This window comes from Staurois parvus, unplaced genomic scaffold, assembly GCF_062004578.1.
Source record: "Staurois parvus isolate SC_StPar_1 unplaced genomic scaffold, SC_StPar_1.0 ptg000361l, whole genome shotgun sequence".
NCBI classification, from domain to species: domain Eukaryota; kingdom Metazoa; phylum Chordata; class Amphibia; order Anura; family Ranidae; genus Staurois; species Staurois parvus.
In genome coordinates, this window is record NW_028318157.1 from 16,687,207 (window position 1) to 16,700,704 (window position 13,498).

Genomic DNA, 13,498 nt, shown 5'->3' on the forward strand with positions numbered 1-13,498 from the left:
TGTCCCCAATCCATCTGCCATAGTGCAGAACAGTAGTGGAAAATCTGCACATGCTCTGTTTGGTGTGTATTGCTGGAGAGGGTGCATGTGATGGGCCCAGGGCCACTCAGCACTGTCCAGACAGAGGGTCGGGGGTTATGCAGCTTCCTAGGACAATCAGAGGAGAATGAAAATTCCTCTTGCAAGATTAACCAGTACTTAGCTGAACACTGATAGAAGTCACAAGATTGTTCTATACTGCTGATGAGAAAAGGTATTTAGCAGTTTATATTTACTAAAATAATTGCATTTGCATGTTCTGTGTACTGTGGAAGACAAGATATAGTGAATGCAGAGTCATGGGTTTTGTAACACATTAAGTATAGTAAACAATTAAAAGTCTCAGTGATCCAAATATCCATTCATTCTGTGAAAAGCTATTTATTATTTCCGTGTTCCACCTCAAAGGAGGGTGCCCCACCACTGGTAGAAATAGCCACTTACCTGAAGTATTAGATCCATATGCACAGATATAGGTCTCAAAGGCATACCATCTGGATATAGATCACTCCATCCATGAACCGAATTCTACTGAAGCAAACTTAATGTGGCAGCAGGTTCCCTTTCAATCCTCCTGTATGGTGGCATCAGGTTCCCTTTTTAAAACTATGGCATTGGACTCCCCATTTTATTGCCAGGAGGACTCCGCAAAGGGAAGAAAAGAGGAAGCCTTCAGCTGTGTGAATACTTTTCTGAAAAACGTATTTAAACAGAAGTAAAAATTGCCTCACATTTTAAACATACATCACCAGCATTGAATTACAGCAACTTCTGGTTTCCGACTCAGGATCGAAAGTGACATCACTTGGCTTCGCTCTACTTGTTCCGCCACTAACCCATGTGGCCGCTTCAGTGTAGGAGCCACTGAGACTTTTATTGGTTTACTATACCGAATTATACACCATATGGGACTTATTACTGTGATGAATTTGGTATTTGTTTGATATTTAATATTACACATTTATGTTTTTATAACCACCATGTACCACAACACTATTTATAGTTGCATATTCTGCTTTTACCTCTTTCCAATGCCATATCATTTGTCCTATAGCCCACTGTCTCTCATCACTCCCTGACTTTGCTTCCCTGTGCTTGTTCTCCACCAGCTTGCTGTCTTGATCAGGTCATGCCATCCCCCCGGCTCATCACCAGTGTCATTCTGTTTCATGATCATACCCCATTCTGCTACTCATGTCTTTTTCCCTTTGCTTTGCTTCTGCCACTACATCACCGGATCTTCTGTTCACCGGCTTGGCCCATTTCCTTCTCCAGGAGAAGTTGTCTCCCTGTCCCCTAACATGTGGGACAGCACATTGCACTTAAATCCTTCAATTTCTTCGGTCCTGCTATTACCCCCTTACTTCATGCATATTTTACCCCCCTGGCAGACATGTCATTTAATACCTGAGAACTGAGCTGTTTCTCTGGGCAGCCCACAAAACAAAAAGCTCTCCAGCTTGCTCATCATTTTGTCTTGAATTTACCAGTTATTTGATGGGAAACCTATGAGATGTGTTTGAGTGAATGGCCCTACACTGGATTTCAGATTCACGCTGATGAAACATCAAGTTTTGGCTTGGGCCCCTTTCACATGGGCGTTCTGCCTGCTTTATCAGTTCAGTCACGTTTTTTCAAAGAAAAAATTGATTCAGTTTATATCCATTTTTCATCCATTTTTTTTTGTCAGCTGCCAGATGGAGTCCTTAACAACCAGTGACTCCTGTCTGCTGTCAGAAGGGTATTCCCGCTGACAGCAGAATGTAAACAGACCTGAAAAAAAAATGCTGAACATTTGCCGGCTGCAAATATCATGTACACTTGCCGGCCCCAAATGCAGTGTGCTAATGTAATATATGTATGCAGGTCTATGTGCTTTGTGTTTTAAGTTTTGCATATATGTCCTGAATGATCCAGTCCCAAGCACTGGGAGAAGGAGCTGTCATTGTTTTGCATATACAATATGTCCACCAACTGCACGATACCTAGCTTTTGAATGGTCCAGTCTCAAGCGCCAGGAGAGGGAGCTGTCATTGCTCACTGCTGCTGTAGTAAACAAAGGGGCGGGGTCACCAGTGACTTCACAGGGTGACCACGCCCCTTTCTCTACTTTAGCAGTGGGGCCAAATGACAGCTCCTTCTCCCGGAGCATGGGACCGGATCATTCTCGAAAGCTAGGCATTATGCAGTCAGTAAACATATATGCAAAATGCAAAGCACATATACTTGCATACATATATTATATATTTGCATTTGGAGCCGGAAAGTGTACATGTCATTTGGAGGCCAAAAGTGTTCAGTCTGGGATTTTTTTTTTTTTTTATAGTCTGTAGTTTACATTCTTCTGTCAGCGGAGAATTCCGCACTAACGGCAGAGATGAGTCACTGGTTGTTAGGATGCTAGTGGGTGCAAAAATGGACCGTTTGTCTGTTTTTTTACATTCGTTTTTAGGTTTGCTTCCGTTTTAAAACAGACCAAAAATACACCCTGTTCCAAATTATTATGCAAATTCTATTTAAGTGTCACAAAGATTAAATATTTTGTTTTTCAGTTTAACTCATGGATGGCATTGTGTGTCAGGGCTCTTTTGATCACTGAAAACAATCTCGGACACCTGTGATAATTAGATTAGCAGGTGAGCCCAATTTAAGGAAAAACTACTAAAGAAAGGTGTTCCACATTATTAAGCAGAGCACCATTTTCAAGCAATATGGGGAAGAAAAAGGATCTCTCTGCTGCCGAAAAGAGTGAAATAGTTCAATGCCTTGTACGAGGTATGAAAACATTAGAAATTTCATGAAAATGTGGCTGATTCAGAGCACAGATGGGTTTGTGCAGATAAAGGCACATTGAGGAAGATTTTTGCCAGATCCATGCATCGGATCAAGAGAGCAGCTTCTAAAATACCATTACATAGCAGCAAACAGATATTTGAAGCTGCTGGTGCCTCTGGAGTCCCACAGACATCAAGGTGTAGAGTCCTCCAGAGTCTTGCAACTGTGCATGAACCTTCTATTCGGCCACCACTAACCAATGCTCACAAGCAGAAACAGCTGCATTGGGCAGAAAAATACATGAAGACTAATTTTCAAACAGTCCTGTTCACTGATGAGTGCCGTGCAACCCTGGATGGTCCAGATGGATGGAGTAGTGGATGGTTGGTGGACGGCCACCCTGTTCCAACAAGGCTGCGACGTCAGCAAGGCAGTGGTGGAGTCATGTTTTGTGCCAGAATCATGGGAACAGAGCTGGTCGGCCCCTTTAGGGTCCCCGAAGGTGTAAAGATGACCTCAGCAAAGTATGTGGAGTTTATGACTGACCTTTTTCTTCCCTGGTACAGAAGGAAGAACTATGCTTTCCGTAATAAAATCATCTTCATGCATGACAATGCACCATCTCATGCTGCAAAGAATACCTCTGCATCAATGGCTGTTATGGGGATAAAAGGAGAGAAAGTTATGGTGTGCTCTCATCCTCCCCTGACCTCAATCCTATTGAGAACCTTTGGAGCATCCTCAAGGAAAAGATCTATGAGGGTGGGAGGCAGTTTACATCCAAACAGCAGCTCTGGGAGGCTATTCTGACATCTTGCAAACAAATTCAAGCAGAAACTGTCCAAAAACTCACAAGTTCAATGGATGCAAGACTTGTGAAGCTGCTATCAAATAAGGGGTTCTATGTTAAAATGTAACGTGACCTGGTAAAATGTTTAAAAAGTTAAAATGTTGTTAAAAGTTTGTTTGAAATAGCTTTTGATTTCAGTAAATATGCTGCAAACACAACAAATGACAATTTTCAAAAATAAAATAAATACTTGTGAGCTACTATGATGACAGAGATTTTTCCAATTAATTTCCTATATATAATGATATATAAAATTATATTATACTTGTGGTTCGCTGGCCTCCACACCTACTCATTAGATATTTATCACAAATAATTTATTAAGGAGCGCGGCACTATTAGTAGAAATGACAATTTTCAGTTCTTTACAACCTATAAAGTGTTTTGAAACTTACTGTGCGTAATAATTTGGTACAGTGCATTGTAAGTTTTTTATGTTTAAAAAAAGTGTTGTTATCATTAAGAGGTTTGTTCAATAAAATTTGAATTGTACTTTTAATAGTTGATAACATGAGAATTATGCTGACTGTTATTTACATCAATTATTTAGGTAAATGAGAAAAATATAATTTGCATAATAATTTGGAACAGGGTGTAGAGCTATGATCTGTTTCAAAAAACACATTTTTTTTTGTTATCAAAAGTAAACCTGGCCTAAAAAAGTTTAAAAAAAAAAAAAAAAATTTAAAATTTAGCTGTAAATTTCTTGCTGCTACCATAATCTTTCAAAGGAGGAGGCGGGTCCATTTGAGACCGTGCATATCAGGAAGGAGCCTACGTGCTGACGTCATGCCGCTGAGTCCATGTTTTTGGTACGGCGGCCATGTTTGTAAGTGCAGCCGCATTTTTCATGTTCGATGTGGAATATATTTGTTTTTAACAAATTTTAATAAATACTACACTATATACCTCCATCTGGGGCTCTGCGGTGAGCTCTCCTTTTTTAGGACACATTACTGAAGGCCGCGTAGCAGCCCTTGTGAGGAGGAGATATGTATACCTTGGAGGATTATTTACGACAAGCCTGTTATACTTACTGTAAGTTCTAATGAGTGCATAGTGGTGAAGGGTTTCACGGATGTCTTATTTCCACATTGGGATGTCACTTCATTCTATTCAGGACTGCGGTTCATACTAATTGTGGGTGCAGCCTTTATGCCACTGAGCACCTTTTGCACTGAAGGTTATTGGATTATTCATTTGGACTATTTGTTGAGTCACTATTATTTCTGATTGCACATTTCATAGTTTATGTACATTTATCATCTTGGCATGTAGCAACATTTATGGGCTACTGTGTCACATTTCATTTATATGGGTTGATTGTTTTCTGATTTTCAGGTATATACACTTCTTATTAGTTCATATAGTTCAGCACTTTTATTATGTTTTATTGTGATGTGGAGTGGGTTCACCATTTGTGCTAGCTACTCTCAGTTCTTTCTCTTAGCACTTTTTACAGTTTTTGTTTATTCGATACAATATAGTTGTGTTGTGACAATTGATTTATTTTGCGTTTTGAATGTACTTTGGTCGAATCCTGTCTAGGTGGCATTCCTCTGCTTCTGTACTTAACAAAAACTTTTGTTATAAATAATGTTTAAAAGAAAAAAATTATGACGATTTCTAGCTTTTTCGCCTGTCTTATTTACAGAACATTTGTTCCGTTCCAGCATTCACATCCATGTGCAGTGTTTGCTAGCCAGATTTATAAATAGCAGCCAGTTTTGCCAGAGAAGGTTAGGAAGTCACCAGGGTTCTTCTTGCCTTTTACAAATAGACCTATGAGTAATCAGAAATAACAGTTGTTAAAAAAAAAAAAAAAAAATAGTCCTACTAGTGAGCCGGATTTTTATTGCCGTAATAAATATAGCGATAAATGCCACAAGTGTTATATCCGTTTTACATTACATATTTGTGAGATTTCATTACAAGCCCTCCAGTCCCTTATAGAAATACGTTAACTTGATTTCATAGTGTTGCTGTTTGTTGCAATATCATTCTTCTGTGTTTACAAGGAACAAATTGCTCATTCTCTTTTAGGACCTTTTCACACGGGTGGACCGATTGGGTCTACCTGCCAGTTTTTAGGTGGACCTGATTGGACCCTCCATTCACCTCTGTGGAGTGGTGGGTGTAAACGGGCACCTCCCTACATCCAATGCGATCCGCTGAGAACACTCAGATGGGGATCTGTTCCCCATCTGGTCTGTTTACATCCGACCACTGAAAGAGGAGAGCTGGCTTTGTCTGTGTCCACTTTGTATAAGCGGAATGGACACAGACCAGCCATCCATCTGCTAAGTGGGGATCAGCGGACAGGTCACCTGCTCAGCTGGTGGAGTCCAACCCATCTGAAAGGAGCCTAAGACAACATTTTCAATTGAGCAGCTTTTCTGGACACCTTGGGGTTTATTTACTAAAGCTGGAGAGTGCAAAATCAGACTCACTTCTGCATAGAAACCAATCAGCTTCCAGGTTTCATTGCCAAAGCTTCATTGAACAAGCTGAGGTTAGAAGCTGATTGGTTTCTATGCAGAAGGGAGTCTGATTTTGGACTCTCCAGCTTTAGTAAATAAACCCCCTTGTGTTGCCTTCCCATCAACAATGCTGAGAGTTTGAAATCTGATAATTATAAAGTGTAGAAAAGGTTTAATTTCTGAGCAGTGCATAAAGTTGGCCCAACATGGCTCAGTTTTTCCATTCAGCCAGTAGGAACAGATTCCCCCATCTATACAATCTAGGTAGATGTAGGAATCCTCCCCACTGTGTCATTGTATTCTTGAATACACTGATCAGCCTATTGGCTGCATTGCTGATCATACTAAATTTTTCCAGCAAGACTGTTCATGAGGAGTCAATCAGTTGATCGACTGCTCTTGAATAGGATCCGTCATATATGGATTGAAATTCGTCCAGTCCCTGCTGAACTGTCCAAATTTCAATCCATCTGTGGCCAACTTAATCCCTGGTTCACACTGTGTGGACTGGTTGCTGGTACTGGAATTGCATCTGTTCCTACACCCACAACCTTCTGCGGCCAAATCGCGCTGCTCTTACGAGACGTGTGGGGCTGCCATGCATTCTTAAATGCAACCCCATGCTTCTTAGAAGCGCATTTGCCTGTGTGGGAACTGCAGGGAAATAACATGGTCAAAAGGACCATGCGATTTTCCTGCAGGCCACATTTTTTAAAAGGCTGCATGTACCTTTTTTCTGTGGGAAACGCGGGCACAGCAAACCATTCAACCATTTGCACAGCACGCAATAGTGTGAACTATTGCCAAGTGTTAACAAGCCTTTACAGATTCCATCTCCCTTCAGTTCACTTTACCTGCACTAAAAAAAAAATATAATTATGAAGTACACTCTGGTATATTAGCAGCCACTCTCTAAGGGTGTTAATTGCATTAGACATAGAGAAAGTCACTACAGGTTTAATCTACAAATCTTTATAATAAAATATGTTCATGAAACAGCAGTTAGTGAAGCATACATAACGGCAAACTTATTTTCAGATAAACTTGAGTAGACTGCTGCTCCATCATTGTCAAGACAGCAGCCTTTGGATTCTGCAACAATATAGACCTGGTTGTGCTGTCTGGCAGAGGTGGCTCTATCACAAGACTGGCTGAGCAGAATTACATATACAATAAGGCTGTTAATTTTATATATTCCAACTAAGTATTTGCAGAGTTTAGTTTTAGTAACTGAAAATGTGTCCTCTCTGATAACACATTATACCTTCCCTTCAAGTTCTTCAAGAATGCTCTCCACAAGTGTTCTTTGAAAGCTTTGTGCTTGGTAAAGTGTTCTAATTTTATCAGTGCATATCTGGCATTGAAAGAAAATTTGCATGCTGAGTATGTCCATCTCTTTCAACATGTGAAGTTACTAAGTGCTGTGCCTACATTGATCGCGGGCAAAATAATTTATGTTGCCTGTAAAGTGCTCTGCAGCATTAAAGCAGTTTTAATAGTCCATCAGATTTTCAGCTGTCATATAAGATATAGTGGAAAATAGAAGACAAGCCCTTTTACATTACAGATTTTATGGGTAAAAAAAAGCATTGTATTTGCTGTCTTTGAAATGGGTAAGCTGTACTCTTCTTTATAAAATTACTGTAAACCTGTTATGTGAGCGATATGGACAGCAGCAATTGTGACCTCCTTATGAATATGATGGTTGACTGGCTGTTATTCTGACTTTCCATTTCAGTACTTTAAAGCACAAGCCCAGTGAATGTGTGCATGTCTGCTCCTAGTCAGACCTTTTCTGACATCTAGATTGTGCCTGCACATCCAGACATCTGGAGCCTGGGCCTGGTTTACAAGAATGCCATGGAGATTATTTTTGTTTTTTTCTATCAAAGCATAAGTTCACCTTTCTACAAAAAATAATGTGTGCACATTATTTTGCAGGTAAAAAAAATGAAGTGCATTTATTATTTTTTGTGTTAGGAGCCTCTAAAGCATTGCACCATCGATCATCAGATCGCTGATGCCATACAGGTCTCCTGCACACTGTCAATGTATCTGCTTGCTTGTACATCCCGTATGAGCAGGCTAATACGTCTGACCGGAAGATTTAATGAACTATTATAGCACTGACAGTGCCATGGTAGTTCGTTGAGGACTACAAGCCAATAGCTGCTAAGGTTGTTGGAACCTGTAGTCCATTCATTCACAGAGGACTGTGAATGAATGATGCAGTCGTGTGGGCAGAGCCCTGCATGGCCGCGCTGTTTTTCAAAAGTGACAGCTAGTACGGTGAACTGCTCCCCGTACTTCTATAGCTAAAGGCTTCTTTATAACAGATTGACAAGCTACAGGCTTGTGAATCAGCAGTGATAATGCTGATAGCCACACCCCTTTTTTATCCCACTGTAGTGCAAGGAGGTGACACTGCTCTAAATTCAGGAGCAGTGCAGCATTGTTTCCCCACTATCAACATAAGCTACCTTAGGACCTCACTGGTAGGAACAGGTATTTGTGGGACTTCCAGAAAACTGTAATATAATTATGGGCTGCTGTACATATTTTTGTAATTGGAGGCTGTAGTTCTACATTTAGAAAGTAATTGTAAGTCTTGTCTTTTCTCTTGCAGTACACTGTGTGGAACTTCATTCCAAAAAACCTGTTTGAGCAGTTCAGAAGAATTGCAAACTTTTATTTTCTTATAATCTTCTTAGTACAGGTAAGTCTTCTTTTAGAATTTGTATGTGGTTAAATGGACAGCATGACTTCGGACTTATTGACACCAACCCATATGCTAAAACGGTCCATTTTAGCATGAGAACCAGTGCCCATTGCGTAAGAGCGATAAAGGAAGGAGTCTTGCCTTGTTAACGTTTAGTGTTCATTGTATGAACAAGTTCTTAAAGATGCACAGTTAAAGGACCATTGCATTTTGAACAGAGATAAATGGATGAATTTGCCCTCTTCTTTTTTTTTTTTTTTTTCATTTATTTGGGCACCCCAGCAATTAAACCCCAGGAGATCTCACCACTGAGGCTACCAAGCGAAACATAAGAAGCCAGTGGATGATGCAGCTAATTTGCATCCATCTGTAACTGAAATACAAGATTTGGTTAGATTGTCCCTTTAATGATATTATAATGCATTATGTGAACAAAAATAATTTAATACACTAAAGAAGTATTCCCGGTATGGATATTTTATACATACTGGTAGTTACATTGGTTCAGCTTGGATACATACAAGCAATTTAAAGAATCATTACAGGCATCGGCATGTTATACATAGTTATATTGGTCCAGCTTGGACCAATTTAACTCTGTGTATACTATATCTGACCAATGCCCCTGAAAGCTGGAAATCACTGAGAGACTGCTACTCCAGTGATCTTCACTTGCTTCCAGGTTCCATGCTGAGCACCTGCTATGCTGCTTTCTGAACACAGAAGGTAGGGTGCTCAGCACAGGTACCATCCAGAGAATTCTGTGTATTTCTGAATTATTGCAAAGTGTTTTGTGATTGAAAGAGGTTGACAGGTGGGGTTGTTGCGTCACGCTTTCCACCTCATCCAGTCAGAGAACACTTTGTGTTCACAGAGAAAATGTACAGCATTCTGTGAATGGTGCTTATGCTGCGCAGCAAACCTCCTGTGTTCATCATGCATCAGGGCACACGCTTGGAATGAGAATTTGAAAGCAGGTGGAGATCACTATAGTAGCAGTGTCTACTTCAGTGATTTCCAGCTTCCAGGGGGTGTCAACCACGTAGGGTATATACATAGCTATATTGATTCAAGCTATGCCAATGTAGCTATATACAGTAGAAAATATACCATAACTGGAATATCTCTTTAACAATGTGTTTTGATAGCATGTAAATATTATATCCAGTTTTCATATCTTATACAAGAACAAAAAAACAAACACTTTATGGCCTCAATAATACATGCGCACTGTCTGTGTCCGGTGTCTCGCACCCTCACAACTTTCAAATTGGGACCAGCACATGTACAGCCACTGCATCTCAATATACATGAATGGGACTGCCTGCATGTGAATGACAAATCAACGGTGCATCTCGTATGGGTGAAAAAAAAGCATATTCCTGCACCCGGGAGTGTTGCGTACAGTCAACTGTACAAATCAATGACAGTCTGCCGTTGTAGACTGGTAACTGCACGTCCAAGCATCTACAGAAGTACTGTTACGTGTTACGGCCCCAATGCCAACAGTTTGTGCCCAGGGATGCACATCCCTGCGTATTCAGATGTGCGGTTACCCGTATATAGCCGCAGTCTGTAACTGATTTGTACAGGCGGCTGTATGCATTACCAATGACTCCTGGGTGCATAAATGTGTTCATTTTCTCTTACACTCATTGATGGACACAACTTCTCTTCATTCTTGACAGTAGGGTTTATATATCGCCACCTACAGAAGTAGGACTCTAGGGAGAAAAATAAACACAGCCCTGCCTATGGGCAGTCCTAGCTGGTATAAACCCTCTCTTTGCTGTAGGCATATCCAGTTATTTCTGCCTAGTGTTTAAGGAGCAAGAACCGAATTCCCTGCTGAAACCTGTGGTTCAATAACTTTTCCTTTTTTTCCTGGGATTCTTTCCTGCTGAGATATTCAATCAATAGCTTGGCTGGGCAACAAGCTAAATAATCTTAATCCATTAGTCACCCCATTCTGGCCACTAAGTGCATGCAGACCCTTAGCTACATGCTTAGCTACATGCTTAGGCAGATTTGTTTCTGGAGCATCACCCGCTATTTCCGCTGAACTGCTAAGTAGATGGGCCCCCCTTTCTCGGACGCGGTGCGGGATGCAGGGTGGTATTTCGGTGGAAGGCGAGCTAAAAGCATCCTCTGTCCATACTCTTCTCCTCTGATGTTTCTGAGCCTGAATAGGGCTCCATTGCCTAGGGCCCAGCTTTCTCTGCGTGCCCTGAAGACACAATCCCAAATTTCTCAAACAGAGAGGATGAGTCCTCTGCCTCTCTTGCCTTGCAGGAAAATGTGGCCACACATTAACTCAGTGCAGGAAATGTTGAAAATTATTGATACCTTAGGGGCTGATGAAGTATTGGCCTGTCCCCTTTGATATGCACAAGCCGGCTCATTCTGCTTAGTTTGACAATTTTGTTTACAAGGATTAGGAATGTCCGAAACACCTCTTTTGAGGTCCCTAAGCTTTTTTCGGTACGGTATCCTTTTGAGGAGGTTCTTCTGAAGTAGTGGAAGTAGTCTGAAGAAGAACTGACCTCTTCCTGTACTGAACCCCCCCCCCCCCCCCATTTCTGGTTTACATGGAAAGTGCGGACCTGTTGGTCAACGGCCTTAAGTACAATACATCATTAGATGCAGCCCCATTGCTGTCCAAGCTCTTTGCCTTGGTGTTAGTGCGTCAATTAGTTATTTGGCCCAAATGTTGGTCTGACCTGTCTTCAGAAAAAGGCTCTTGCGGACTTTCCCTTCCAGGGAGAACGTCTCTCTTGTGCCACCTTGGATGACATCATCCAGAATCTTACCAGTGGGATGGGTACCTTTCTCCCATTGTCTGATTGTTCAGATGTCTGTTAATACCATGTGTTTTGTGCGGCATGTATTCTGCATTTCTAAAGCCTCATAACTGCCTGTCAATGCCTGCTTAAAATATTACAACATTACCACATATTGCTGTCAGTGGTAAAGCTCTTTGTATTGGCAAAGACCTCATCAGCAAGTGTCGGTCCTTGGAAGGGACAGTGTCAGCAAGTGTCTTGCGGCTGTTATTAATGTATCTACTGATAGAAGAGGAATTATATGACCCAAGTATCCTGAGCTATTGTGACGCATACCAAAAAAAAAAACAGATCTGGCAACATGTCACCAAGCGGTTATTATCCTTAGACTGGGAAAAACTGTCCTCCATGGAGCAGGAGAGCATTAATGAGTATGATTATATGGCTGCTGTTTTTCATTTTATATACGTATTGTAATATACCCTAAATCAACATATCAATTTTAGATAATTTCCCCTTTAAGCACTTCACACTAGAAAAGCAGCACTTCGATGGGCATTTATCGAGCATTTTTGAAGCGTTTTCAACGCATCATAAACACAACAAAAGCACATCATAAATGCCATAGGAGCGGTAATGAGCATTGCTTCATTCCCCCCGTTCCTCAAACAAGGGATCCAAGGCCCCTGTGGGTGGCATGAAGTTCTCCTGGTCTCACAAATGCATGAAGCCTGCAGATACGTCCTCCTTGGGATGAAGGCTTTTCAAGGGTGGGGGGTCATCTTTGTTGGTTGCAAACCTGTGGACCTCTCTACTCTTCGACATGTGGGTCCATGAACTGCGTCTGGCTACAAGATAGAATTTCGTTCCAGTTCACCAGAAAAATTATTTATTTCCAATCTTCGTCTCTCTCCACCCCGCCTTCAGGGTGGTGTAGGGTTTGCTACTCCAGAGGAAGATTACCGGGTACAGAGAGGTTTCAGGGGTTTTACTCCATACTGTTTATGGTTCTGAAGAAGGAAGGAGTTCATATGATCCTGGACCTCAAGGCCCTAAATTTTTTTTTGTGAAGATGCAGAAATTCAATAGATGGAATCCATCCTTTTGGGGGTTGCCTCCCTTTATCATGGGGATTTCCTGGCCTCCATAGACATTAAGGATGTTTTACATGCATGTTCCCAATTGTGATTGGTACCAGTGCTTCATATGCTTTGCAGTCAGGGACTTGCATTATCAGTTTGTCACGCTTCCCTCTGGCCTGGCATCTGTTCCTCAGGTTTCTACCAAGGTGATGGCCCTGGTCTTGGTGTTGTTGAGACGGGGGGATTGCCGTGATAGACTGGATAATCTTCTCCTGTAAGTGAAGACTCACTTGCCACTGGTGGACAACATGGTAATCGTTATGCGCACTCTGCAGGAATTTGGATGGGTCCTGAATCTCCAGACATCTGCTTTGACCCCAACCAGGAGGCTGGAGTGTCTGGATCTCATTCTCAATTTGGTGCAGGCCAAGGTTTTCCTTCTGGTGGACAAGCTATAGAAAATTCAGGCTGTAGTTTGGATGCTTCTGTCCTGCAAGTGGTTTTCCTTGTGATCTTGCTTGCAGGTCCTGGGTCTCCTGTTGGCCACCTTCAAGGTGGTCTCATATGCACAGTTCCATACAAAGGTTCTGCAAAGGGAAATTTTGTCTGGTCTCCATCTCTTCTGACCTGAAAGTCCTTTCACCATCTCCATGGGATGGTGATTACGATGTACTCCAGCATGTATGGGGTTGAGATCGGCTCAGGGCCGCATGATTCTGGAGGAGACTTGATTGTCGATCATTGTCCAGGAGCTTTGTGCAATGTTTGTG

At 41.5% G+C, this 13,498-nt stretch overlaps 1 protein-coding gene across 4 annotated transcripts in view; it reads left to right on the forward strand.

Moving 5' to 3' along the window:
• ATP11C (ATPase phospholipid transporting 11C (ATP11C blood group)) overlaps positions 1-13,498 on the forward strand; it is a 146,763-nt gene that overhangs the window by 21,649 nt on the left and 111,616 nt on the right. For all 4 annotated transcript variants that reach the window (XM_089684967.1, XM_089684966.1, XM_089684965.1 and 1 more), the window contains exon 3: positions 8,771-8,860. In XM_089684967.1, the coding sequence (XP_089541093.1) occupies positions 8,771-8,860 (90 nt within the window). The remainder of the gene's footprint in view (positions 1-8,770; positions 8,861-13,498) is intronic.